Source organism: Pristiophorus japonicus, chromosome 3 (genome assembly GCF_044704955.1).
Source record: "Pristiophorus japonicus isolate sPriJap1 chromosome 3, sPriJap1.hap1, whole genome shotgun sequence".
Lineage (NCBI taxonomy): Eukaryota > Metazoa > Chordata > Chondrichthyes > Pristiophoridae > Pristiophorus > Pristiophorus japonicus.
The window spans coordinates 225,657,882-225,685,611 of record NC_091979.1 but is presented as its reverse complement, the minus strand read 5'-3'; the positions used below and the strand labels follow the sequence as shown (position 1 = coordinate 225,685,611).

Genomic DNA, 27,730 nt, shown 5'->3' with positions numbered 1-27,730 from the left:
CTGGGCACAATACTCCAGTTGAAGCTGAAGTAGTGTTTTCTATAGGTTTAGCATAAAGTCCTGGCTTTTGCACTCTTTATAAAGCCCAGGATCCCATATGCTTTATTAACTGCTTTGTTAACCAGTCCAGCCAACTTCAAAGATTTCCGCTCAAGCACTCCAAGGTCTCTCTCTTCTTGTACCCCCTTTAAAATTGTATCATTTAGTATGTATGGTCTCTCCACATTCTTCCTACCAAAATGCATCACCTCACACTACTGTATTGAATTTCATCTGTCATGCGTCTGCCGAGTCCACCGGCCTGTCCATCATTCTCTTTCTCACTGTTTACTACACTTCCCAATTTCATGTCAGCTGCAAATTTCGAAATTGTGCCCTGTACCCTCAAGTCCAAGGGCTCAATTTTCTCCAGTTATCTGCACCATTTTTTTGGCACACACAGTTTTTTTGGCCTAAATTAAAATATCCAAGTTTCCCCAAAGTTTATGCGCCAGCATAACTCAGTTAGTTATGATTTTTTTTGTTTAGTTTTTTGTTGCGTCATGGGGGCGCAACCTGATGTCTGCGCCAGTTTTTTTACATTTATGTAACTTTGGCCAAATTACATTTCTCCCAGGACTGCGTATGTGACCACTCCCAAAAAATCTTCTGGGGACTTAAGAAAAACCAGCACACATTAAAAAAAAAAATCGGCACAGAAAGACGCCATTGTTGTTATGCAAAGTTTTGGAGGGAGTCAAGATCACATTAATTTTTTCAAACTTAAAACGGAGAAAATGGAAGTCTAATGCAATTGTTTAAATTTTGGAATTTTTTTCCCCCAAAGTGCCACACCACCACCGAACATCTCACCACCGGGCTCAAGGGTCGGAGTATTGGCCGGCAGAACCGGTTCCTCGCCCGCACACAGGCTCCGCTTCAAAAGAAGCCGGGTGGGGGTGGGGGCGGGGTGTGGAAGCCGAAATGAAGGCATGAGAAGCCTCACACTATGCAGCAGCATCAAAAGAAGCCGGGGGGTGAGGTTGGGTTTGTCGAGCCCTTGTCCAGGCGAGGGAACGATTCTGCCGGCCAACCCTCAAGCCTGGTGAGGAGACTTTCGGTCAGTAGTACTTTGGAAAAAAAAAACTAAAGTTAAACAATTGCATTAGATTTTGTTGCTCCAAATGTCCTCATTTGAATGCCGAGCTTCCAGTTCTAAGCAAGCCTATTGCGCATGCGCAGACCTGGGTGTGGTCCATACTAGGGCATCAACCTTGGGGAGAGAGAACAAAGAAGCTTTACCTCCTTGTCCTGCTGTTTTGAGCTTCTTGCAAAGGTACAATTTAATTATGGGGACAATATTGACAATGCCATACCTCGTGCAACATAATAAGAAAATAAAAATTAGGAACAGGAGTAGGCCATCTAGCCCCTTAAGCCTGCTCCGCCATTCAAAAAGATCATGGCTGACCTGGCCGTGGACTCAGCTCCACTTACTCGCCCGCTCCCCGTAACCCTTAATTCCCTTATTGGTTAAAAATTTATCTATCTGTGATTTGAATACATTCAATGAGCTAGCCTCAACTGCTTCCCTGGGCAGAGAATTCTACAGATTCACAACCCTCTGGGAGAAGAAATTCCTTCTCAACTCGGTTTTAAATTGGCTCCCCCGTATTTTGAGGCTGTGCCCCCTAGTTCTAGTCTCCCCGACTAGTGGAAACAAACTCTCTGCTTCTATCTTGTCTATCCCTTTCATTATTTTAAATGTTTCTATAAGATCACTCCTCATCCTTCTGAACTCCAACGTGTAAAGACCCAGTCTACTCAATCTATCATCATCTCCGGAATCAGCCTAGTGAATCGTCTCTGTACCCCCTCCAAAGCTAGTATATCTTTCCTTAAGTAAGGTGACCAAAACTGCACGCAGTACTCCAGGTGCGGCCTCACCAATACCCCGTACAGTTGCAGCAGGACCTCCCTGCTTTTGTACTCCATCCCTCTTGCAATGAAGGCCAACATTCCATTCGCCTTCCTGATTACCTGCTGTACCTGCAAACTAACTTTTTGGGATTCATGCACAAGGACCCTCTGCACCGCAGCATGTTGTAATTTCTCCCATTCAAATAATATTCCCTTTTACTGTTTTTTATTTCCAAAGTGGATGACCTCACATTTTCCAACATTGTATTCCATCTGCCAAACCTTAGCCCATTCGCTTAACCTATCTAAATCTCTTTGCAGCCTCTCTGTGTCCTCTACACAACCCGCTTCCCCACTAATCTTTGTGTCATCTGCAAATTTTGTTACACTACACTCTGTCCCCTCTTCCAGGTCATCTATGTATATTGTAAACAGTTGTGGTCCCAGCACCGATCCCTGTGGCACACCACTAACCACCGATTTCCAACCTGAAAAGGACCCATTTATCCCAACTCTCTGCTTTCTGTTAGCCAGCCAATTCTCGATCCATGCTAATACATTTCCGCTGACTCACATGTGTGACGACATGCATCGCATCAATTCAGTTGATGCAAGATACCCTGGGAACACACATGATGTGTTCATTCTACGTGAGAGCACTGTAACTGCCATGTTTCAGCAGCAGCCAGAAGAGCAAAGCTGGCTGCTGAGAGCATTCTGCATGATGGTGCTGCGGAGGAGACGATTGTTTCGACGTCATTGCATGAGGAACCTCAGAGCACATAGGATGATGGGCAGGATGATGGCCTTACCCACGTTGGGTATATCGAGATCGGCGTTCATACCTGCTCCGGAGTGATGCAGACTGTGTGAGAAGGCTGCGTTTCCGCAAAGAAGTTGTAACCGAGATCTGCGAGTTAGTAAAAGCAGACCTGCAACCTAGAAGCGTCAGGAGGACTGCTTTGTCAGTTGAAGTGAAGATTACAGCTGCACTTTCATTCTATGCATCTGTATCATTCCAGGCCACAACTGGAGATGTGTGCGCCATTGCTCAACATGCAACACATATCTGCATTCGGCAGGTGACTGCTACACTATATGCCCGGAGGAATGATCGCCCAGGCAATGCGTGAAAGGGCTGGGGGCTTCTCCAGGATTGCTGGCTTCCCAAAGGTACAGGGCTGCATTGATTGTACCCACATCGCCTTGCAAGCACCTTTGAATGATTCTGAGATGTACAGGAACAGAAAAGGCTTCCACTCCGTGAATATGCAGCTTGTGTGACGACATGCATCGCATCATGTCAGTTGATGCGAGATACCCTGGGAACACCCATGATGTGTTCATTCGACGTGAGAGCGCTGTAATTGCCATGTTTCAGCAGCAGCCAGAAGAGCAGAGCTGGTTGCCGAGAGACAAAAGGTAGGGCCTCGCCAGCTGTCTCATGACGCCCCTATGCATAACCCAAGCCAGAGGTTGACCGGGAATATAACACACGCAGCATAAGAGAGAGGACCACTGGCATCTTGAAACAGCGTCTCCGATGCCTGAACCATTCCGGAGGCTACTTGCAATACTCCAGAGATTGTCAGTCTGTTCACTGGTGTGTGCTGCATAACTTAGCTATTATGAGGCAGCAGCAGGCGATAGTAGGTGAGAGTGGTTGATGATGATGATGATGATGATGAGGAGGAGGAGGAGGAGGAGGAGGAGGAGGAGGAGGAGGAGGAGGAGGAGGAGGACGACGACGACACGCAACTACCTGAACCTGGAGCATGATGGCGGGTCGCCGTGCCCCTTTAACAATTGCTCGAGCCTTGCGCCAGCAGCTTAACTATTCCAAATGGACCATGTTTACTGTTTGGACCTGTTCAGTATGTTGTGTTGTGTTAATGGAACAAATAATGGAAATTATTCTTTAGTTCAAAACAGTGTTAATAATGGAACAAACAATGGAAATGATTCAGTTATAAGTTAAAATATGTTTTATTCAAAAGTTTAACGCTTGTTTGTACTTAACTTAAATAAAAATAGTGTATCAAACTTTAAAGTTTTCAGTTAAGATCACTTGCAAACTTTTAAACTAGTAAATTTCCATAACTTACAAAAAACTTTTAATTTGAGAATAGTTACAATAGTAACAATAACAGCAGCAAAGAAAGGCTGCACCCATCTCTCCTCCACCTTATTCTAAGATCGCTCGCTTCGCTTGGTCTTGTTGACCCCTGCCCGCAGGCAGTGGCGCAGCGTTTCTCGGGAGGGTACCAAGCTTATTCTTTCGAACATCTCGGGTAATGCGCACTTCTTGATGGGGGGGCATGGGCAGGCGGTAATGTGGTTTGGGCCTCTTCGGAGGCTGGTCTGGGGATTGGAGTGGGAGTGGCAGTTGATTCTGTCAATGGGAGAGGGGACTGGGCGTGTTCCCTTATTGCAGCAGCTAACTCCGACATTCGCTCCCTCATGTGCCCCAAGTGTCTCAACTACCTGCAACATTCCCTCCCTCATGTTTGTCAACAGTGTATCAGCTGCCTGCGACATTCCCTCCCTCATGTGCCCGGACAGCATTCCCATTTCTCACGAGAGTGTTGTTACTTCTCCCGACACCTCATCACCCTCCCCACTGATGGTGTCCAGGAGTGATCACGTAAGGTCAATGCTCTCCACACTCATTGCCATCATCTGAACCACATCCGTTAGATCTTGCACCTCAGGAGAGCGCTGTTGAGCTCTCCTTCCCCTCCTCACCCTAGGTGTGCCTTCCTGCATTCCACTGGGACCCTCAGCCTCGGACTGAGAGAAACCATGGAATGTCCCAACACTCGTACCATTCAGGAAAGGGCCTGACACCTCAATGGGCGGCACCTGCGCCTCCTTCAAAGTGAGTACAACAGTGGGGGCTTCATCCATCCCCCTGGAAGGTGGGATTGGAAGATGTTCTCCTCTTCAGGCTCGTCCTCGTCTGAATCTTCTTCTGCATCATCAGGGTTGGCCTCAAGTTCTGCAAAATATAACAGAACACACAAATGGTTAGGAGCAGAGGAGGGGGAAAGGTGGGTGGTATGAGTAGGCTCACACAGCACAGGCAGCAGGCTGATTTGAAGGGCGATGATGACTGACAGCACATTGCATCAACTGAACAGTAGCTGAACCGAAGCATGGCTAGCTTGTGCAGTACTTGACATTTAGCAAAGCCAGGCCCTGGAATTTGCAGGACTTACCCTCTCCCTCGAGTGTGGGCCCAGCTTGTGCAGTGCTTTTCTCCAGGCAGGACCCATCAAAACAGCAACCCTGTCTTCCAAGGGTGTCAGTGGGTGCAGATTTGCTGGGCTTCCTCCTGGTCGAGTTCTTTCCCTTTTGTTGTGTGCCACTTTCCTCTGCAAAGATGAAAATATAACTTTTTTTTTAAAAAAAGGAGACATATACAGATGGTCATATTTATAATTGCAATTCCATTGAATAAATGAAAATATTACTTACACTAACTACTTGACCAAGGTCCTGCCACTTCTTTTTGCACTGGCCTCCAGATCTCGGGGTGGTCACCAGTGCACAGTAATCTTCTGTAAGTTGGTTCCAGCGTTTCTTCATTTCTTCTGATGAAACTTTTATGTGACCTCTGCTGGTGTCCAGCTCGTGCCATCTGGCCTCACTTATATTAACCAGTGCCGCCACTTCATTCTGTAAGAAATTCTTGGTCCTTGAGCCGCATTATATATTGTATTGCAGTTCCGATTTTTCCAATGAGAATTAAAGTTCTCACACACAACTGGCTCTTTAAATATGGTCAAATGCAGACCGGGAGCTGTACTGGACATGTGCGCCTATAGCAGTCACGTCAAAAACATCCTTTTTTCTCCACGCATGCGCAGAAGTAGGGGGGGGGGGGGACACATCATTTTTTTGGCACTAACATTAGGCTCCACCCCCCAAAGTTAAAGGACAGGCTGCGCGGCACCAACTTGCTCGTTATTTTTTGGAATAGCCGGGGCCAAAAAAAAACAGGCGCAACTCTTGCAATATGCAAAAAAAACGGCATGGGGACAATTGTGCCCCAAGTCACTAATATGCTTCAAAAACAGCAGTGGGCCTAGTACTGAAACTTGGGGACCACCAATGTATACCCCACTCCAGTCTGAAAAACAGCCATTCACTACAACTCTGTTTTCTATCACTTAAACAGTTTTGTATCCACGCTGCTACTGCACCTTTTATCCCATGGGCTTCAATTTTGCCAACAAAGTTAAAAAGTGGTACTTTATCATCATCATCATAGGCAGTCCCTCAAATCGAGGATGACTTGCTTCCACGCCAAAAAGGGATGAGTTCACAGGTGTTTCAATGAAAGACCTAATAGTCCAGGTCCCGAACTAATGTTGAAGGGTGGAAGATGTCGGTGCGTGGATTTTTTTTAACGTGTGGTGGCCATTGCACACCAGCCACCACTTTATTAAACGGCTTCTGAAAGTCCATACACACATCAACTGCACTGCCCTCATCTACCCTCTCTGTTATCTCATCAAAAAACTCAATCAAGTTAGTCTAACACAATTTGCCCTTAAACAGAAGGTTCACTAGGTTGATTCCGGAGATGAGAGGGTTGACCTATGAGGAAAGGTGGAGTAGGTTGGGCCTCTACTCACTGGAATTCAGAAGTCTGAGAGGAGATCTTATCGAAACGTGTAAGATTATGAGGGGGCTTGACAAGGTGGATGCAGAGAGAATATTTCCACTGATGGGGTAGACTAGAACTAGAGGGCATGATCTTAGAATAAGGGACAGCCCATTTAAAACTGAGATGAGAAATTTCTTTTCTCAGAGGGTTGTAAATCTGTGGAATTCTCTGCCTCAGAACTGTGGAAGCTGGGACATTGAATAAATTTAAGACACAGATAGACAGTTTCTTAACCGATGAGGGAATAGGGGTTATGGGGAGCGGGCAGGAAAGTGGACCCGAGTCCATGATCGGATCAACCAAGATTGTATTAAATGGCGGAGCAGGCTCGAGGGGCCGTATGGCCTACTCCTGCTCCTATTTCTTATGTTCTTAAATCCATGTTAGCTCTTCTTTATTAGTCCATGCTTGTACAAGTGGCTGTTAATTTTCTCCTGGATTATTGGGCCCAAGTTTACACATGATTTGCGCCTGATTTTTAGGAGCAACTGGTGGAGAACGGACTATCTTAGAAATCGCAATTCTCCACATTTTTTTTTCTCCACAGTTCTAGTCAGGTAGAACAGTTCTACTTTGGAACAGAATTTTTTCTTCAAAAGGGGGCGTGTCCGGCTACTGACGCCTGATTTGAAAGTTTCCACAGTGAAAATGTACTCCAAACTAAAGTAGAATGGAGCAAGTGAAGATTTTTGTAGAACTGAAAAAACCTGTTCTACACATTAAAAAATCAGGCGCAGGTTACAAATCAGGCGTCCAGAACGAAGTGGGGGCTGGGGGGGGGGGGGGGGGGGGGAGGGAACTCATTAAATTCTACAATCAATCCTTATTTATACTTATACAAATATATCCAACCTGAATAAACATTTATAAGCAAGGAAAAGATAAAATAAACCATCTTCCTACCTGTGTGAAAGTGCTTCAGCCAGGAAAATGGTGCAGCAAGCCTCACAAAACGAGGGAGCCGATCGAACGCGGGCTGGGAGGGAGGAGGGATGAGGGAGCCGACCGAACACGGGCGGGGGGGGAGGAGGGAGCCGACCGAACGTGGGCCGGGCGGGAAGGGAGCCGACGAACGGGGGGGGGGGGGGGGGGAGCCGACAAACGCGGGCGGGTGGGAGCCGACCGAACACGGGGGGGGGGGGGGGGGGGGGGGGGGGAAGAGCCGATGAACGCGGGGGGGCGATAAACGCGGGCGGGCGGGAGGAGAGGGAAGGGAGCCGACGAACGCGAGGGGGGAATGGAGCCGACGAACGCGGGGGGGGGGAATGGAGCCGACCGAACGCGGGGGGGGGGAAGAAGGGAATGGAGCCGTTCCAGACCGCTGGCGGGAAAGAGAGAAGGCTGCAGGAAGCCTCAGAAATTGAGGAGCCATTTCCCGACAGCAAAAGGCGGAGGTCGTCGGGAAACGGCTGCCTCAACTTTCTGAGGCTTCCTGCAGCCTTCTCACTGCTACAAGAAGCCGCTGTGCTGATGGCAATGTACTTTTATTAAAAAAAATTTTTAAAACTAAACAGCTACAAAGAACTACAAAAATGGCCGAGTGCCAATGTTTTTTTCACACTGAGCATGCGCAAACGCTCCAACGCGCACGTGCAGCGTTGCCGGCAGGAAAAAAACTAATTTAAATAGTACCCGCCTCCTCCCACTTACAAAATCGGCACGAGTGTAGGCTCCGCCCCCCTGCACGCCGCGCCAGGCAGACAAGGAGCTGCAGAACGCTCCAGAATCGCGATTTTATTTTTAGGCGCCGTCTTAGACGTGAAAAACGGGCGCTCAGCTCGGAGGGGCGCCCGTTTTTTTTCTTGTGGAAACTTGGGCCCATAGTTTCTAAAAGCTTCCCAACCACCAATGTTAAAGTGACTATCTTGTTATTGCCAGGTTTATCCTTCTCCCTTTTTTGAACAGGGGTGTAACATTTGCAATCCTCCAGGTCATTTGGCACCATCAAAGGTGGATTGGAAGATTATGGCCAGCATCTCCGCAATTTCTACCCTTACTTCCCTCAGCAGCCTAGGATGCATCCCATCCAGATTGGGTGACTTATGCACTCTAATTACCACCAGCCTTCTTAGTATCTCCTCTTTATCTATTTTTAACTCATCTAGTATCCCAGCAACCTCATTGTTTACCACAGGTTTGGCAAAATCCTCTTCCTTGGGAAACACCGATGCAAAGTACTCATTTAGCACCTCAGCCATGCCTCCACCAATAGTTCACAATTTAGGTCCCGAATCAACCCCACCACTTCCCTGGCAACCTTTTTACTGTTAACAGAATGGGACTTGGTGCGAGTTCGGATACAGGCAGCAGTGTTTTGAATGAGCTCAAGTTTACAGAGGAAGGAAGATGGGAGGCCAGCAAAGAAAGCAATGAAGTAGTCGAGTCTGGAGGTAATAAAGGCATGGATGAGGCTTTTCAGCGGCAGATGTGCTGAGGCAACAGCAGAGACTGGCAATATTACGGAGGTGGATGTAGGTGGTCTTGGTGATGGAGATGTTATGGGGTTGGAGGCTCAGCTGAGGGTCAAATAGAATGCTGAGATTGTGAACAGTCTAGTTCAGCCTTAGACAGTGGCCAGGGAGGGAGATAGAATCGGTGGCTTGGGAACGGAATTGTGGCAGGGCCGAAGTCAATGTCTTCAATCTTCCTAATATTCAATTAGAGGAAATTTCTGCTCATCCAATACTGCATGTCGAACAAGCAGCGTGACAAATCGTAAGCAGTGACGGGGTCGAGAGAGAGATGGTGGTGGTGGTGAGGTAGAGCTGAGTGTCATCAGCGTACATGTGGAATCTGATGCGATGTTTACAGATGTCAGCAAGTGGCAGCATGTGGATGAGAAATTGGAAGGGGCCCCAAGGCCAACTTCCCATTTAAATGGCCTAGCTCTAATTTTAAGATTACGTCCCCTCGTTCTTGATTCCCCTATTAGAGGGGAGTTTCTCTGCATCAACCCCATTAAATTGTTAAAAGGATTCACATCAGTCATTGAAGGTTGGCATGCAGGTACAGCAGGCGGTTAAGAAAGCAAATGGCATGTTGGCCTTCATAGCGAGGGGATTTGAGTACAGGGGCAGGGAGGTGTTGCTACAGTTGTACAGGGCCTTGGTGAGGCCATACCTGGAGTATTGTGTACAGTTTTGGTCTCCTAACTTGAGGAAGGACATTCTTGCTATTGAGGGAGTGCAGCGAAGGTTCACCAGACTGATTCCCGGGATGGTGGAACTGACCTATCAAGAAAGACTGGATCAACTGGGCTGGAGTTCAGAAGAATGAGAGGGGACCTCATAGAAACGTTTAAAATTTAGACAGGTTAGATGCAGGAAGAATGTTCCCAATGTTGGGGAAGTCCAGAACCAGGGGTCACAGTCTAAGGATAAGGGGTAAGCCATTTAGGACCGAGATGAGGAAAAACGTCTTCACCCAGAGAGTGGTGAACCTGTGGAATTCTCTACCACAGAAAGTTGTTGAGGCCAATTCACTAAATATATTCAAAAGGGAGTTAGATGAAGTCCTTACTGCTAGGGGGATCAAGGGGTATGGCGAGAAAGCAGGAAGGGGGTACTGAAGTTGCATGTTCAGCCATGAACTCATTGAATGGCGGTGCAGGCTAGAAGGGCCGAATGGCCTACTCCTGCACCTATTTTCTATGTTTCTAAACACATTTATCGGATCAGCCCCTCAATCTTCTACACTTAAGGGAATACAAACTAAGTTTATGCAACCAGCCCTCATTCTAGTGAATCTGTGCTACACCCTCTCCAAGGTCAATATATTCTTCCTGGGGGGTTGTGCCCCAAAACTGAACACAGTACTCCAAAATGTTGTCTGACCAAGGCTCGAATCAACTGAAGCAAAATTTCCTCCCCTTTGTATTCCAGTTCCTTTGAGATAGTCAACATTCCATTAGCTTTTTTGATGTTTTTTGTACCTTTCTACTAGCATTATAGTTTCTCACCATTTGGAAAATACGACAATTTATCTTTCTTAGGTCCAAAGTGGATCACCTCACACTGAACTCCATCTGCCATAGTATTGCCCACGCACTTAATCTGTCTATGTCCTTTTGCAACTTCCTATAGCCATCTGCACTACCTACTGTCCCTCCTAAATTAGTCATCTCAACTGAAATGCACACGAGATACAACACCTGCCCTTTCACCTCCTCCCTGCCCACCGTACAGAGTCCCAAAAACTCCACCTGGGTGGGACGGTGATTTACTTATACTTCTTTCAACTTAGTATACTTCATTCCTGCTCACGATGCAGCGGTCTCCTCTACATTGGAGAGACCAAAAGCAGATTGGGTGATTGCTTTGCTGAACACCTCCGTTCAGTCTGAAAGCATGGCCCTGAGTTTCTAGTCACTTGCCATTTGAATTCTCCATCCCACCCCAACACTGTTCCAATGAAGCTCAAGGAACAGCACCTCAACTTTCCATTTGGCAATTCACATTGAGTTTAACAACCTTAGATCTTAAGCACTACTCACATTCTATCGGACGGAATGTACTGGAAACAGAGGATATTTGCACCAGTCACGTGTGGTAGAGGAGCTGTGAGCTGCTTTGCACCTGTGGGTCTACCTACCTTTCGCTGCCATACCTCGAAGCCACAGGAGCTTTCACCGCTTTGTCAGATTTTCCATGCTTCCCTCCCCTCTGTTGTTAGCATTTACACCTCCTCTGGACCCATCTTTTGTTTCTTTACTTGTCCCATTACCACCCCCAATTGCCTTGCATCATCAGCCCTTTTGTCAATGAATCACTCCTGCCCTCCACAGACATTTTATGGGACTGACTATTCGTACTGAATTTTTTCTGTCCTTGAGGAGAGAGGAAGAGAGAGGGCGGGCGGCGAGAGGGGGCGCGGGCCAGCGGCGAGAGCGAGGCAGGCCGGCGGCGAGAGAGAGAGAGAGAGAGAGAGAGAGAGAGAGAGAGAGAGAGAGAGAGCGCACGCATTTGGTGGTGGTGGGGGGTGAGGGGGGGGATAAGAGAGAGCGCGCGAGCGCGAGACAGCCAGAGCGAGAGCAAGAGCACCAGAGCGAGAGAGGGAGAGCAAGAGAGCGAGCCAGAGACTGTGACGAAGAAGAATACATGAAGTTCGGATGATGCAAGGATTAAAGCAATCAATATTTTGGAAGGGAAGCAGAGATTTTTGGTGATAGACTGGATACCTGGTTTCAAAGATGAGCAGGTCACCAAGATTGTGCACCATCAAACAAGAGCAAGTAAAGGGATTTAAATTAAGGACTGAGCTAGCTTCTTTTTGGGAACACTTACTTCCATCCGACTCCGCCCCTGCCTCAGCTCATCTGCTGCCGAAACCCTCATTCGTGCCTTTGTTGCCTCTAGACTTGATTATTCCAACGCTTTCCTGGCCGCCGTCCAATCTTACACCCTCCATAAACTTGAACTCATCCAAAACTCTGCTGCCTGTATCCTAACTTGCACCAAATCCCATTCACCAATCACCTCTGTGGTTGCTGACCTACATTGGCTCCCAGTTCGCCAACATCTCAATTTTAAAATTCTCATCTTCATTTTCAAATTCCTCCACATCTCTAACCTCCTCCAGCCCTACAACCTTAGAGATCTCTGCACTCCTCCAATTCTGGCCTCGTGCACATCCCCTATTTTAATCGCTTTCAGCTGCCTAGGTCCGAAGCTCTGGAATTCCCTCCCTAAACCTCTCCTCCTTTCAGGGGGTCCTTAAAATCCACTTCATTGGTCATGCTGAGAGATTATTTCCCCTGGCTGGAGTGTCTAGAACTAGAGGACAAGCCTCAAGATAAGGGGTAGGCCATTTAAGACAGAGATGAGGAATTTCTTCACTCAGAGGATTGGGAATCTTTGGAATTCTCTGCCCCAGAGGGCTGTGGATGCTGAGTCTCTGAATATATTCAGGGCTGAGATAGATAGATTTTTGGGGTCTAGGGAAATCAAGGGATATGGAGATCGGGCGGGAAAGTGGAGTTGAAGTCAATGGTCAGCTATGATCTTATTGAATGGCAGAGCAGGCTCAAAGGGCCGCATGACCTACTCCTGCTCCTATTTCTTATGTTCTTATGTCATCTGTCTTAATATCTCCTTATGCAGCTCAGTGTTAAATTTTGTTTCATAATGCTCCTGTGAAGCACCTTGGGATGTTTTACTATGTTAAAGGTGCTATATAAATGCAAGTTTTTGTTGTTGAGCTGAAAAATATGTCTTAACTCTTGCCAATGTCAAGCTACAGAGAAGTCTGGCATGATGTAGGGCAAGCAGTCAAACAGCACAACAAAACTTATGGAATGGAGGGTAATGGTGAAGTTGGCTATCATCAGCATAGGTATGAAAATGGACCCCACGCTTACAACAATGATGCTAACAACTCACAATTAAATCGCAATGAGTTTCAGAAGTGTAAAGTGCTGAAAGAGAGATTAACGAGGGATGACCAAAAGCTGGATCAAAGAGTTGGGTTTTACAAAGGTGGAAAGGGAGGCGGAAATGCAGAGGTTTTAGAAACAGCAGTAGGCCATTGAGTCCCTCGAGCCTGTCAGCCATTATATTAGTTTACGGGTTTATCTGTATCTGAACTCCATTTACCTGCCTTAGCTCCAAATCCGATACCCTTACCTAACAAAAATCTATCGATCTGTCTGGATAGCTCCACTTGTCCCAGCATCCACAGCCTTTCGGGGTGGGCGGGGAGGGGCAGGAGGAATTCCACATTTTTGCAACCCTTTGTGCAAAAAGGTGCTTCCTGGTTCCCCTCCTAAATGGCGTAGCTCTAATTTTAATTTATATGTCTCCTCGTTGTTGATTCCCCCACCAAAATAACTTCCCCATATCGAATGGATCGTCCTTTTAACATTTCAAGCACCTTGATCAGATCACCCCTCAAACTTCTAGGGAGTAAATTCCAATTTGTAGGGCCTATGCAGCTGAAGGTATATCTCGCAATGGTGATGAAAACAGGGAGAAGATGCACAAGAGGCTGGAGTCAAAGCAATGGACCAAAGCAGGGATGAGTTGTAAGGCAGGATGAGATTGCAGAGAAACGATTAGGAGGGGTGAGACCATGGGGGAAATTAGATACAAGGACGATCATTCTAAGTTAGGCACTCGGGATTGGGAGCCAAAATGGTTAGTTAGGACAAGCTTGAAACATGCTTTCTGTGCAGCTTTAGGACCATAATATTTAGCAGGCCGAGGGACATCTTGATAGGGACTGGTACCGAAAGTTGGAAACGGAACAGGTTAGGAGTACAGGTGCCGAGAGTAGTTTAAAAAAAATTATTATTCGTTCCTGGGATGTGGGCGTCGCCAGCAAGGCCAGCATTTATTGGCCATCCCTAATTGCTTTTGAGATGATGGTGGTGAGCCGCCTTGTAGAAACATAGAAATTAGGTGCAGGAGCAGGCCATTCGGCCCTTCGAGCCTGCACCACCATTCAATAAGATCATGGCTGATCATTCAACCTCAGTACCCCTTTCCTGCTTTCTCTCCATACCCCTTGATCCCTTTGGCCGTAAGGGCCATATCTAACTCCCTTTTGAATATATCTAACGAACTGGCCTCAACAACTTTCTGTGGTAGAGAATTCCACAGGTTAACCACTCTCCGAGTGAAGAAGTTTCTCCTAATCTCGGTCCTAAATGGCTTACCTCTTATCCTTAAACTGTGACCCCTGATTCTGGAACACCCCAGCAACGGGAACATTCTTCCTGCCTCTAACCTGTCTAATCCCGTCAGAAATTAAATGTTTCTATAATATCCCCTCTCATTCTTCTAAACTCCAGTGGATACAAGCCCAATTGATCCAGTCTCTCTTCATAGGTCAGTCCTGCCATCCCAGGAATCAATCTGGTGAACCCTCGCTGTACTCCCTCAATAGCAAGAACATCCTTCCTCAGATTAGGGGACCAAAACTGGACACAATATTCCAGGTGTGGCCTCACCAAGATCCTGTACAACTGCAGTAAGACCTCCCTGCTCCTATACTCAAATCCTCTAGCTATGAAGGCCAACATGCCATTTACCTTCTTCACCACCTGCTGTACTTGCATGCCAAACTTCAATGACTGATGTACCATGACACCCAGGTCTCGTTGAACCTCCCCTTTTCCTAATCTGTCACCATTCAGATAATATTCTGTCTTTGTGTTTTTGCCACCAAAGTGGATAACCTCACATTTATCCACACCTAACCTGTCCCAATCACCCTGCAGTCTCTTAGCATCCTCCTCACAGCTCACACCGCCACCCAGCTTAGTGTCTTCTGCAAACTTGGAGATATTACATTCAATTCCTTCATCTAAATCATTTGATGTATATTGTAAATAGATGGGGTCCCAGCACTGAACCCTGCGGCACCCCACTAGTCACTGCCTGCCATTCTGAAAAGGACCCGTTTATTCCGACTCTCTGCTTCCTGTCTGCCAACCAGTTCTCTATCCACGTCAATACATTACCCCCAATACCATGTGCTTTAATTTTGCACACTAATCTCTTGTGTGGGACCTTGTCAAAAGCCTTTTGAAAATCCAAATATACCACATCCACTGGTTCTCCCTGGTTCACTCTACTAGTTACACCCTCAAAAAATTCTAGAAGATTTGTCAAGCATGATTTCTCGTTCATAAATCCATGCTGACTTGGACCGATCCCGTCACTGCTTTTTCAACTTTAATAATTGATTCCAATAATTGTGGTAAAGGTACTCCCACAGTGCTGTTAATGAGGGAGTTCCAGGATTTTGAATCAGCGACGATGAAGGAACGGCGATAATATTTCCAAGTCCGGAATGTGTGTGACTTGGAGGGGAATGCGGAGGTGATGGTGTTCCATGTGCTTACTGCCCTTGTCCTTCTAGGTGGTACAGGTCATGGGTTTGGGAGGTGCTGCCGAAGAAGCCTTGGTGAGTTGCTGCAATAAATCTTGTAGATGGTACACACTGCAGCCACGGTACGCCGGTGATGGAGGGAATGTTTAAGGCGATGGATGGGGTGTCAATCAAGCGGGCTGCGTTGTTCTGGATGGTGTCGAGCTTCTTGAGTGTTGTTGGAACTGCACTCATCCAGGCAAGTGGAGAGTATTCCATCACACTCCGTGCAGAATATCCAGCCTCTGACATGCTCTTGTTGCCACAGTATTTATGTGGCTGGTCCATGGTTAAGTTTCTGGTCAATGGCAACCCCGAGGATGTTGATGGTGGGGGATTCGGCGATGGTAATGTCATTGAATATCAAGGGGAGGTGGTTGGAGAGTCATTGCCTGGCACTTGTGCGGCGCGAATGTTACTTGCCACTTATCAGCCCAACCATGAACGTCATCCAGGTCTTGCTGCATGCGGGCATGCACTGTTCCATTATCTGAAGAGTAGTGAATGGCACTGAACACTGGAATCATCAGTGAACATCCCCACTTCTGACCTTATGATGGAGGGAAGGTCATTGATGAAGCAGCTGAAGATGGTTGGGCTAAGGACACTGCCCCGAGGAACTCCTGCAGTGCTGTCCTGGGGCTGTGATGATTGACCTCCAGCCTACACAACCATCTTTCTTGTGCTAGGTATGACTCCAGCCAGTGGAGAATTTCTCCCCCCCCCCCAAGATTCCCATTGACTTCAGTTTTACTAGGGCTCCTTGGTGCCACACTCAATCACATGCTGCTTTGGTGTCAAGGTCAGTCACTCTCTCCTCACCCCTGGAATTCAGCTCTTTTGTCCATGTTTGGACCAAGGCTGTAATGAGGTCTGGAGCGGAGTGGTCCTGGTGACACCCAAACTGTGCATCGGTGAGCAGGTTATTGGTGAGTAAGTGCTGCTTGATAGCACTGTTGACGACACCTTCCATCACAGAGGTGTAACAACGGTATAAATGGGGTAAAATCATAGCCATAGGTAGGGAGATGAAGCTCTGGAGGGGATGAGCTTAACTAGCTGTAATGTATGTATCTTCCACATCTGCAGTTCATGCAATCTTGTTGTTGGCACATCTAGTCTTTTGTCAGAAATTTACCATTACTAGTTGACCATCGTTCCATCAGACCCTGCCTGGATATAGCGAGTTAAATTGTCCTTGTGACCTGTTGGTTCTTGACTTACTACTAGCTGAGCTTTCAGGTTTTGTTGGGAACAACTGCATGAACCCAACATTTACAGATAAGAAAGCCTAAACATTCCAGAGGAAACTAACAGCCTGTAAGATGGTGGCTGAGGAGATTAGGACATTGCGTAAACAGCTCATCTTGAGTTGGTAGCGTGGCGTCAGCTTGGTGACATAATTAATAACTAGAAGATAAGGACAGAGAGGTTACGTGCAGATCAAGGCTGCCGAATAGTATAAAGATAGAGCATCTTCCTTCCAAAAGTTAGAGCTCTCGGCACAGTCAGAGTTTCATAACCGAGAAGGCAGCCTATTGAGTCAGGAGTGATCACCTGAGCCGAGGAACCAGGTTGCATTACTTGCTTGTCATTTAATGTAATCTGAATACAGTTGTATAATAACATTGAAGTGAGTCAATATGAAAGCTTGTTCAGCCCAAGATAGTGGTTCTGGAGCAGTATGGAGTTGTTTTCTAGTGTATGGCATTTCTGGCAAAGGCTGAAGATTATGGTTTCAGTCTTCCCAACATTTAGCTGGAAAAAATGACAGTGCATTCAAGACTGAATGTTAAACAAGCAGTCTGAAGCACAGAGGCACTGGAGTGGTCAAGAGGAGCTGGGTTTCATCAGCGTGTGGAGGTGCGTCGCTGAGTCGGGAGCAGCGTCGCTGAGTCGGGAGCAGCGTCGAGAAGGTGCGTCGCTGAGGCGAGCCGGTGCAGCGACAGGGAGAAGCCAAAAAAGTAGAAAGAAACAGAAAGGTGACGTCACAGCCAAGGGGGTAAGTGATTGGCTGGTGATTGGGGAGTAGTTTTTCTTTTTCTCTTCTATAACAGTGAGTAAACTTTAGCATTGTTGTTGCCAATTTAAGTGTATCTAAGGGTTAAGTCATGGCAGGAGAGCTCAGTCACGTGATATGCTCCTCCTGTACCATGTGGGAACTCAGGGACACCTCCAGTGTCCCCGACGACTATGTGTGCGGGAAGTGTATCCACCTCCAGCTCCTGACAGACCGCGTTGCAGAATTGGAGCTGAGGGTGGATTCACTCTGGAGCATCCACGATGCTAAGAATTACGTGAATAGCACGTTTAGTGAGTTGGTCTTACCGCAGGTGAAGGGTCCACAGCCAGCTAGAGAATGGAAGACCAGCAGGAAGAGCAGTGCAAGGAAGGTAGTGCAGGGGTCCCCTGCGGTCATTTCCCTGCAAACCAATACACCGTTTTGAGCACTGTTGAGGGGGATGACTCATCAGGGGAGGGCAGCAGCAGCCAAGTTCATGGCACCGTGGCTGGCTCTGCTGCACAGGAGGGCAGGAAAAAGAGTGGGAGAGCGATAGTGATAGGGGTTTCGGTTGTAAGGGGAACAGATAGGCGTTTCTGTGGCCGCAACCGAGACTCCAGGATAGTATGTTGCCTCCCTGGTGCAAGATTCAAGGATGTCTCGGACCGGGTGCAGGACATTCTGAAAAGGGAGGGTGAACAGCCAGTTGTCGTGGTGCACATTGGTACCAACGATATAGGTAAAAAAAGGGATGAGGTCCTGCGAGACGAATTTAAGGAGCTAGGAGCTAAATTAAAACGTAGGACCTTAAAAGTAGTAATCTCAGGATTTCTACCAGTGCCACATGCTAGTCAGAGTAGGAATCGTAGGATAGTGCAGATGAATACGTGGCTTGAGTTGTGGTGTAGCAGGGAGGGATTCAAATTCCTGGGGCATTGGAACCGGTTCTGGAGGAGGTGGGACAGTACAAACCGGACGGTCTGCACCTAGGCAGGACCGGAACCAATGTCCAAGGGGGAGTGTTTGCTAATGCTGTTGGGGAGGAGTTAAACTAAAGTGGCAGGGGGATGGGAACCAATGCAGGGAGACAGAGGGAAACAAAAAGGAGACAAAAGCAAAAGACAGAAAGGAGATGAGTAAAAGTGGAGGGCAGAGAAACCCCAGGCAAAAAACAAAAAGGGCCACTGAATGTAAAGGGGCTGCAGGAGGGGTCAAAACTAAAAATCATGGTTTAAAAACTAGTATTAAAACACTCTACCTAACGCACGCAGCATTCGAAATAAAGTAAATGAGTTGACGGCACAAATCATTACAAATGGGTATGATTTGGTGGCCATTACAGAAACGTGGTTGCAGGGTGGCCAAGACTGGGAATTAAACATACAGGGGTATCTGACGATTCGGAAAGATAGACAAGAAGGGAAAGGAGGTGGGGTAGCTCTGTTAATAAAGGATGATATCAGGGCAGTTGTGAGAGACAATATTGGCTCCAATGAACAAAATGTTGAATCATTGTGGGTGGAGATTAGACATAGTAAGGGGAAAAAGTCACTGGTGGGCGCAGTTTATAGGCCCCCAAATAATAACTTCACGGTGGGGCGGGCAATAATCAAGGGAATAATGGAGGCATGTGAAAAAGGAACGGCAGTAATCATGGGGGATTTTAAACTACATATCGATTGGTCAAATCAAATCGCACGGGGTAGCCTGGAGGAGGAATTCATAGAATGCATACGGGATTGTTTCTCAGAACAGTATGTTACAGAACCTACAAGGGAGCAAGCTAACTTACATCTGGTCCTGTGTAATGAGACAGGAATAATAAACGATCTCCTAGTAAAAGATCCTCTCGGAATGAGTGATCACAGTATGGTTGAATTTGTAATACAGATTGAGGGTGAGGAAGTAGTGTCTCAAACAAGCATACTATGCTTAAACAAAAGGGACTACAGTGGAATGAGGGCAGAGTTGGCAAAAGTAGACTGGAAATACAGACTAAACGGTGGCACAATTGAGGAACAGTGGAGGACTTTTAAGGAGCTCTTTCATAATGCTCAACAAAAATATATTCCAATGAAAAAGGGCGGTAAGAGAAGGGATAACCAGCCATGGATAACCAAGGAAATTAAGGAGTGTATCAAATTAAAAACCAATGCATATAAGGTGGCCAAGGTTAGTGGGAAAATAGAAGATTGGGAAAATTTTAAACGACAGCAAAGAATGACTAAGAAAGCAATAAAGAAGGAAAGATAGATTACGAAGGTAAACTTGCGCAAAACATAAAAACGGATAGTAAAAGCTTTTACAGATATATAAAACGGAAAAGAGAGACGAAAGTAAATGTTGGTCCCTTAGAAGATGAGAAGGGGGATTTAATAATGGGAAATGTGGAAATGGCTGAGACCTTAAACAATTATTTTGCTTCGGTCTTCACAGTGGAAGACACAGAAACCATGCCAGAAATTGCTGGTCACAGGAATGTGGGAAGGGAGGACCGGGAGACAATCACTATCACTAGTGGGGGTAGTGCTGGACAGGCTAAATGGGACTCAAGGTTGACAAGTCCCCTGGTCCTGATTAAATGCATCCCAGGATATTAAAAGAGATGGCGGAAGTTATAGCAGATGCATTCGTTATAATCTACCAAAATTCTCTGGACTCTGGGGAGGTACCAGCGGATTGGAAAGCAGCTAATGTAACGCCTCTGTTTAAAAAAAGGGGGCAGATAAAAGGCAGGTAACTATCGGCCGGTTAGTTTAACATCTGTAGTGGGGAAAATGCTTGAAACTATCATTAAGGAAGAAATAGCGAGATATCTAGATAGGAATAGTGCAATCAAGCAGACGCAACATGGATTCATGAAAGGGAAATCATGCTTAACTAACTTACTGGAATTCTTTGAGGATATAACGAGCATGGTGGATAGAGGTGTACCGATGGATGTGGTGTATTTAGATTTCCAAAAGGCATTCGATAAGGCGCCACACAAAAGGTTACTGCAGAAGATAAAGGTACGCGGGGTCAGTGGAAATGTATTAGCATGTATAGAGAATTGGCTGGCTAACAGAAAGCAGAGAGTCGGGATAAATGGGTCATTTTCGGGTTGGAAATCAGTGGTTAGTGGTGTGCCACAGGGATCGGTGCTGAGACCATAACTGTTTACAATATACATAGATGACCTGGAAGAGGGGACAGAGTGTAGTGTAACAAAATTTGCAGATGACAAAAAGATTAGTGGGAAAGCGGGTTGTGTAGAGGACACAGAGAGGCTGCAAAGAGATTTAGATAGATTAAGCGAATGGGCTCAGGTTTGGCAGATGGAATACAATGTCGGAAAGTGTGAGGTCATCCACCTTGGGAAAAAAAAAAGGGAATATTATTTGAATGGGGAGAAATTACAACATGCTGTGGTGCAGAGGGACCTGGGGGTCCTTGTGCATGAATCCCAAAAGGTTAGTTTGCAGATGCAGCAGGTAATCAGGAAGGCGAATGGAATGTTGGCCTTCATTGCGAGAGGGATGGAGTACAAAAGCAGGGAGGTCCTTCAGCAGCTGTATAGGGTATTGGTGAGGCCGCACCTGGAGTACTGCGTGCAGTTTTGGTCGCCTTACTTAAAGAAGGATATACTGGCTTTGGAGGGGGTACAGAGACGATTCACTAGGCTGATTCCGGAGATGAGGGGGTTACCTTATGATGATAGATTGAGTAGGCTGGGTCTTTACTCGTTGGAGTTCAGAAGGATGAGGGGTGATCTGATATATTTAAACATTTAAAATAATGAAAGGGATAGACGAGATCGAGGCAGAGAGGTTGTTTCCAATGGTCGGGGAGACTAGAACTAGGGGGCACAGCCTCAAAATACGGGGGAGCCAATTTAAAACCGAGTTGAGGACTCTGGAGTTAATTTTCCTTCACTGCTTTGTTGATATCAATCTAATTGACATTTTCAGGCTGCCCGATGGTACAGTAAGTGCATTCTGTGAGTAGATCAGCAAGGTCCAATGTTCAATCCCCAACTCTGTGCTGAGTTTACTTGGGCTACAACAACAGTTGGCCTCAGTGACAGGGGAGAAAATAATGTTAGCTAGGGTTCTTACTCTTGCTGACTGAAAAGTGCATGTGTGGAAACATCAGACTGATCAGTGCTTGAATACGTTAACACTCCATCGTGGATCACACATTAACAATAGTCATTTGGGCGATATACAAGGCGTCAACCAGCGAAAGATGGGGACCAAGTTGGCAACAAAAGAATGAACAGAAAGGTCAAATAATTCTGGAATGTATATTATTTTCTTCTATAAGTGAGGACTTTATACAAAGAGTATGCTTCCTATTCAGTCAGGCACATACAGAGCCTAATTAATCGGCACCTGGATATACATTTAATGGTCTGCATCCATTTTTTCTTCTTTTTACAGATACTAATGGGTCTGCTGTGTATATCTAGCATTTTCGTTTTTTCTTCCACCTCTTAATCATTAATGTCTAAGCTCCGTACAACTCTTGTAGCACATTAAAGATGATAGCTAGAAAACTAAAATACATTTCTGCAGACTGGAACTAGCTACCACTGCAACTAGCTACCCCAGGACATGGTTGCGGCAAAGGAAACTAGATGAATATATGAGCCCTGAAATTCCGGTAGGTGGCTTCTTTCGGACGAACATCACCGACCGGAGAATTTTTACGAATGTACCTGGTGGTCCCGGAGGAGCGTGGGATTCCAGTGGGGAGGCCTTCTCTTCCCACACCGCGAAGCGCACTCCCCTCCTCCAGGTTCGGACGCAGACAGTGCAGTCACAACCAATCAGCTACAGTATTCCACAGCATTCGCATTAATAGCAATGAGAACTCCGTATCTACGAGTTCCGTATCTACGAGTTCTCATTGCTATGAGAAAAAACACACCTCACATAATTAAAATTAATTGAAATTAAAATTAATAAAGGGGTCTTGGAAAAAAAATTCCGATTTAAATAAAGTTTTTTAAATTATGGTTTAAAATAAACTTATCGTAGTGGGCAGGGTTTTTAAAACAATAAAATGTTTTTTTTTAATTTAATTTGATTATGTTTTGTGTGTTTTAAAACTCTTACGCCTGTAAAAGTAAGCTATGCGCCTGTTTTTATAAGACGCAAGAGTTTTCAAGACATTCGCTGCGCAAGATATGGGTAAATTCCGCAATCTTGTCCTCACTCCCGAGATGCGGATTGGAAAAGCCGGTTTTCAGCACATGCTCATTGTGCGTTGAAAACTGGCTTTTGCGCTGCCTTCCTGGATCCGTAGACACTCTGTACGGACCCGGGGAGGCCAGGATTTCTGGGCCATTATGCTGAAAGCCTGTGATGAAGCATATGGAATGGGGAGAAGACTTGTGTGGAGTATAAACACCAGCAGACTAGTTGGGTTGAAGGGCCTGTTTCAGTGCTGTATATTCTATATAATTAGTTTTGAAAATAATCTCCCTGGAACAGTGGTCAAAAAAACTTAATGGTACACGATATCCCAACATTGAAACTTGTAAGCTTACCTGGTCTCTTTCTTGCTTTTTCATGTCCCAACTGACCCAGATCGTTGCATCCACATGCATAAACAGTGCCATCGTCCACAACAAAAACAGTATGTCTGCGACCACATCCCACATCGTGAATCCTTTTGTTTTGGAAGAATTCGCAAGTCCTCGGTTCTAAAACGACCTCCTCATCTATGCCACCCAGCCCGAGTTGTCCGAACGACGTATTGCCCCAACACAACATGGCTAATTCTGTCGAGATTCGGGCTCTATGGCCTTAATCGGCCTTTCTCGGCCGGACTGATCCCTGCAGAGATTTTTGGGAAAAAAATAAAGGGATAGATGCGTTAATCAGAGCAGAATCTCAGTGTGTGTACAACGACAGCTCCATTAAAACCCCAGCCCCGGGCAGCAGGAAGCTCTGCTGCCGGCTCGACACTGCACCAACCTGGAGCGGCAGCTGCTCGCACCGAACACAACTTTTCCACCTCGTCAGCCGGGACGCGGCCTCGGAGGGAAGGAGGAGCGCGCGGAGGGAGCGAACATCGCACCAATAACACAAATACACACGCACCCTGCTCCAACATGCAGCCAGCTCTGACATGCTTCCTTTAGTAATAAGGTAATAAGGTGATGTGGCCCGGGGTGCCATTTACTGACCTGACCGTCCTGTACTGTCAGCAGGATTTCTAGAAAGCCTCAGAAGCCCCTTCTCGCGCCCAGGACGTGACGCCACAATCGGCCAGCTCACGCCCGCCCCGCACGCCCCGAGGAGGTCTCTCGAGACGCTCACTGTCCCAATGGGCATGCGCGCCGCACTGCTTCCAGGAAGTGTCGGGTGTCCGCAGTTTGTTTTCCTTCAAGGGGAACGTTGTAGGGCGGGGGCAAAATGGGGAGCTTCTGCTGCGGGCAGCGTGCGAAGAAGAGTAGGTAAAACCATTCGGAACAATTTGTGAATTGATTCGGCACGGGCTCGAACGGGCCTTCTTTCGTGCTGTAACTTGAGTACATAAATAGAAACATAGAAATTTACAGCGCAGAATTTACATCGTGTCAGCGCCGGTCGACAAAGAGCCGCACAGCCCTCCGTCACCAGCAGCCCTGAAGTTTACATATAAACCTATGAACAATAACGGAAAGGTAAAGAGCACCCAGTTGTGTTGCACTCTGCCTCACACAACTGCAACACCCCTTATACTGAAACATTCTACACTCCACCCCAATCAGAGCCATGTGATCTCCTGGGAGGGGAGAGGCAAAAACCAGGTAAAAACCCAGGCCAATTTAGGGAGAAAAATTCTGGAACAATTCCTCTCCAACCCATCCAGGGGATCACCCTGGCCGTATTCTATTCCCTGCAGTACTTACCATTATATCTGCACCGTCCAACAAAAGGTCATCCAGTTTAATCCCAATTACCAACTCAAGGTCCGTAACCCTGCAGGTTACTGCACTTTAAATGTCCATCCAACCATCTCTTAAAAGTGGTGAGGGTTTCTGCATCCACCACTCTTCCAGGCAGCAAGTTCCAGATCCCCACAATCCTCTACATAAAGAAGCCCCCCGTCCAATCCCCTCTAAACCTTCCACCAACCACTTTAAAACATGCCCCCTCGTAATAGACCCACCAATGGAAGCAGACCCTTACTATCCACTATGTCTGGGCCCCTCAATATTTTGTATACCTCAATGAGGTCTTCTCTCAACCTCTTCTGTTCCAATGAGAACAAACCCAGCCTATCCAATCTGTCCTCATAACTAAAGATTCTCCATTCCACGCAGCATCCTAGTAAATCTCCTCTGCACCCTCTCCAGTGCAATCACTTCCTTCCTAAAATACAGCAACCGGAACTTACGTAGTACTCCAGCTGTAGCCTAACCAAAGTATTATACAATATAAACATTACCTCCCTGCTCTTATATTCTATGCCTCAGCCAATAAAGGCAAGCATTCCATATGCCTTCTTAACCGCCTTATCTACCTAGCCTCCAGGGATCTGTGGACAAGGGTGGAGCTGTTGGAGGCGTGGCCTGATCATTTGGAGCCTGGAGCAGTGAAGGAAGGAGCTCCCTGCTGTAGCTCCTGCCTGAAGGCCTGGAGAGAATCCTGAGACCAGCCCAGGAAGAGGAGGAAGGGGCTTACTTCATTACAATCCATCCAGAGGGAGAGGAGGAGAGCAGAAAATTCAACAACTTTATTACTTCTACAGAGAGTTGGAGAGAGGGGGAAAGAACAACAACCTGTGTGGAAGGAGGGAGACTCTACAACATTCTACAGGTGGGTGTACTGGTGCATTCCCCTAAAGACATTGTTTTATTGGTGGGGGGAGAAAAGAAGATTTCTTTGAGGCCCGGAACATCGCCGGGGGGAGGGGGGTGTGTGTGTGTGTGTGTGGGGGTCTTGCTTACAGCTAGGCCCCACACACCACTGAATCACCCCTCCCCCATTGCCTAGCCTGGGATAGCTGGAGCTACTTGGCTGAAGAATTATTAATCACCCTATTTAACATCGTTGGGAGTGTGTGCCTGGGTGGCTCCAGCTGCCCCAGGTGAAGACATCTCCCCCCACCCGAAGACCATCCTATAAGACTGTGTCTTGTTTTTCCATCATCTGGGGAGTGCACCTCAGAAAAAACCCACCCATCACTGTGTGGGGAGACCTGCCCTCACAGCTTCCCTCTTTCCCACCCCCTCTCCCTCTCTCTCTCTCTCTCTGTGTCACTCTCTCTGTCTCTCCCCTCTCTCTCTGCGAGCCCCTTTCCTCCTTAATCAAAATTAAATTAAGACAACTGAGCAGAGGGAGCAAGGCCCCTCCCCAATCGTTAACTAGGGTAGAGGTGTGCCCCACTAAGAGCTCCCTCTGCTCAAAAACCAACGAGGCCAATTTAAGACCATTAAGGCCTGTGACTTTGGGGTGGGTGTAGCTCTTAAAGGGACCCTGTCATGGCGACCCCATCCACGCCGGTGGCAGGGCCAGCTAATATGTACGCGCAGGCGGCGTCCACATCCACGGCGCCTCCTGCTGCCCTGCCACCATTTAAACTAATGACGAAAAAACACGGGGTCAAGAGTTACACTCACCCCACAATGAGCATTGAGGAGCGCGTGCGGGCGATGGCTGGGGTAGTCGGCCCCTCGGCCATTGTCGCGGCCTCCAAAATGTCTGGGAAGGCGGTGTTCTTCCTGGAGTCGGAGCGGGCGGTGTCCCTGGCCCTTGAAAAGGGGCTCACGGTGGGCGGGACGTTCCTGCCGGTGGACCCTCTCGAGGCCACCGCGCAGAGGGTCATCCTTTCCAACGTCCCGCCCTTTGTTCCCGCTGAGCTCCTCCTCCCTCACCTACACCAACTGGGGGAGGTAAGGTCAGGGATTAACCCCATACCGCTCGGCCTCAGGGAGAACAGCCTGCACCACGTGTTCTCCTTCCGCCGCCAGCTCTTTGTCCGGCTGGCGCGGGAGGAGACGACAGAGGGAAGTTTTAATGTGGCGCATGAGGGGACTGCCTACCGCATCTTTTGGATGTCGGACGGCGTGTGGTGCCATGCCTGTAGGGAGGTGGGGCACGTTCGCAAGAACTGCCCCGCCTCCAAGGCCGCCAAACCACCGAAGGCGGCCAAGGCTGGCGCCGCCGCCACCCCTCCCCCTAATTGCGTCCGCGTACCGGGAGCTGTAGGTGCGCGGGCATCGTCGGAGGCCTTTGTTTTCACGCCCTCCGGCGGGGGGGAGGGAAAGCGTCCGGTCGGAAAGAAGGCGCGGAGGAAGGCGAAACATCTCGAGGCGGGTCCCCTCAGTGCGACAGACAGTCTGATCACCGTGCTCAGCCCAACCCTGTCACCGGCGAGCGCGGGGTGCCCTGAGCCCGTGCCCGAGCCCTTGACTAATACCGCAGAGGGGCTTGGGCGCGGGCAAGAAAAGAAAAAGGGGGGAGTGGAGCGTGAGGCCTCGGCAGACATGGAGGTCTCCCTGCCTCCGCGCCCCCCCAGGAACAAAAGGAGGCGCCGCTCCAATGAGGCGGAGGGGAAACAACATCCCTCCGAGGAGGAGTCGGTGCCCGCCACGTGTCCCGCGTCCCCCACCAGCGCCCCCAAACTGCGCCATAGGCGAGAGGAATCTGTCCCCGGGGAGGGTGGGGCAGTTGAGGCTGCCCAGCCTCTACCTCCTGGGGATGGCGTGGAAGATCTGCCTCTCGTGGGGGGCACGGGGCCAGCGGAGGAATGCGTTGCCGCCGGGTCGAGCGTCCCGGGGACTGAGGCGGGCGGGGCCGAAAAGGCCGAACCTGAGCCCGCCCAGCCAATACCCAACTTCCCCCGGGAGTTGCTCGGACCGGAAGAAATACAAAGTGTTAACAATTTTAATGATTCTGTACACGCTGGGCCGGGGGGTGGCGGCGGGGAGAGGGAAGAACATCAACCCCCCCCCACCTACTTTGGAGCTGGGGGTCTTGGAGGACCTGGAGAATTTCTTAGACCAGGTCTCTCCGTGTTCCCTGGTTCCTGGGGCGGAGGAGGAACCCCTTCCGCTGCCGCTTCCTGACCCAGCACCACTTATAAAAGAGCCCAGTGGGGACTCCTCTGCCGACGATCCTGGGGGTGGGATCGGGGCAGAGCCAGGGTCGGATGGAGCGGCCGGGCCGTTTGCCATACCTCGTGCGGTCGACGGGCCGGCTGCTGGTGGCGACCTCCTGGAGGGGGACGGGGACTCAGTGGAGGACGGGGGAGAAGATCTAGAGTCCATCGCCAGTGAGGCGGTGGATCTCCTCGTGCCCGCCGTTGAGTCC

The 27,730-nt window shown here is 48.0% G+C and overlaps 1 protein-coding gene across 1 annotated transcript in view; it reads right to left on the bottom strand.

Moving 5' to 3' along the window:
• Positions 1-23,750, bottom strand: part of herc4 (HECT and RLD domain containing E3 ubiquitin protein ligase 4) — a 267,220-nt gene extending 243,470 nt beyond the window's left edge. The window contains exons 1-2 of the mRNA XM_070876338.1: positions 23,617-23,750; positions 22,975-23,263 (exon numbers count right to left, since the gene is read on the bottom strand). Coding sequence (XP_070732439.1) covers positions 22,975-23,200 — 226 coding nt within the window. The 5' untranslated portion in view covers positions 23,201-23,263; positions 23,617-23,750. The remainder of the gene's footprint in view (positions 1-22,974; positions 23,264-23,616) is intronic.
• Between the last annotated feature and the right edge of the window lie 3,980 nt (positions 23,751-27,730).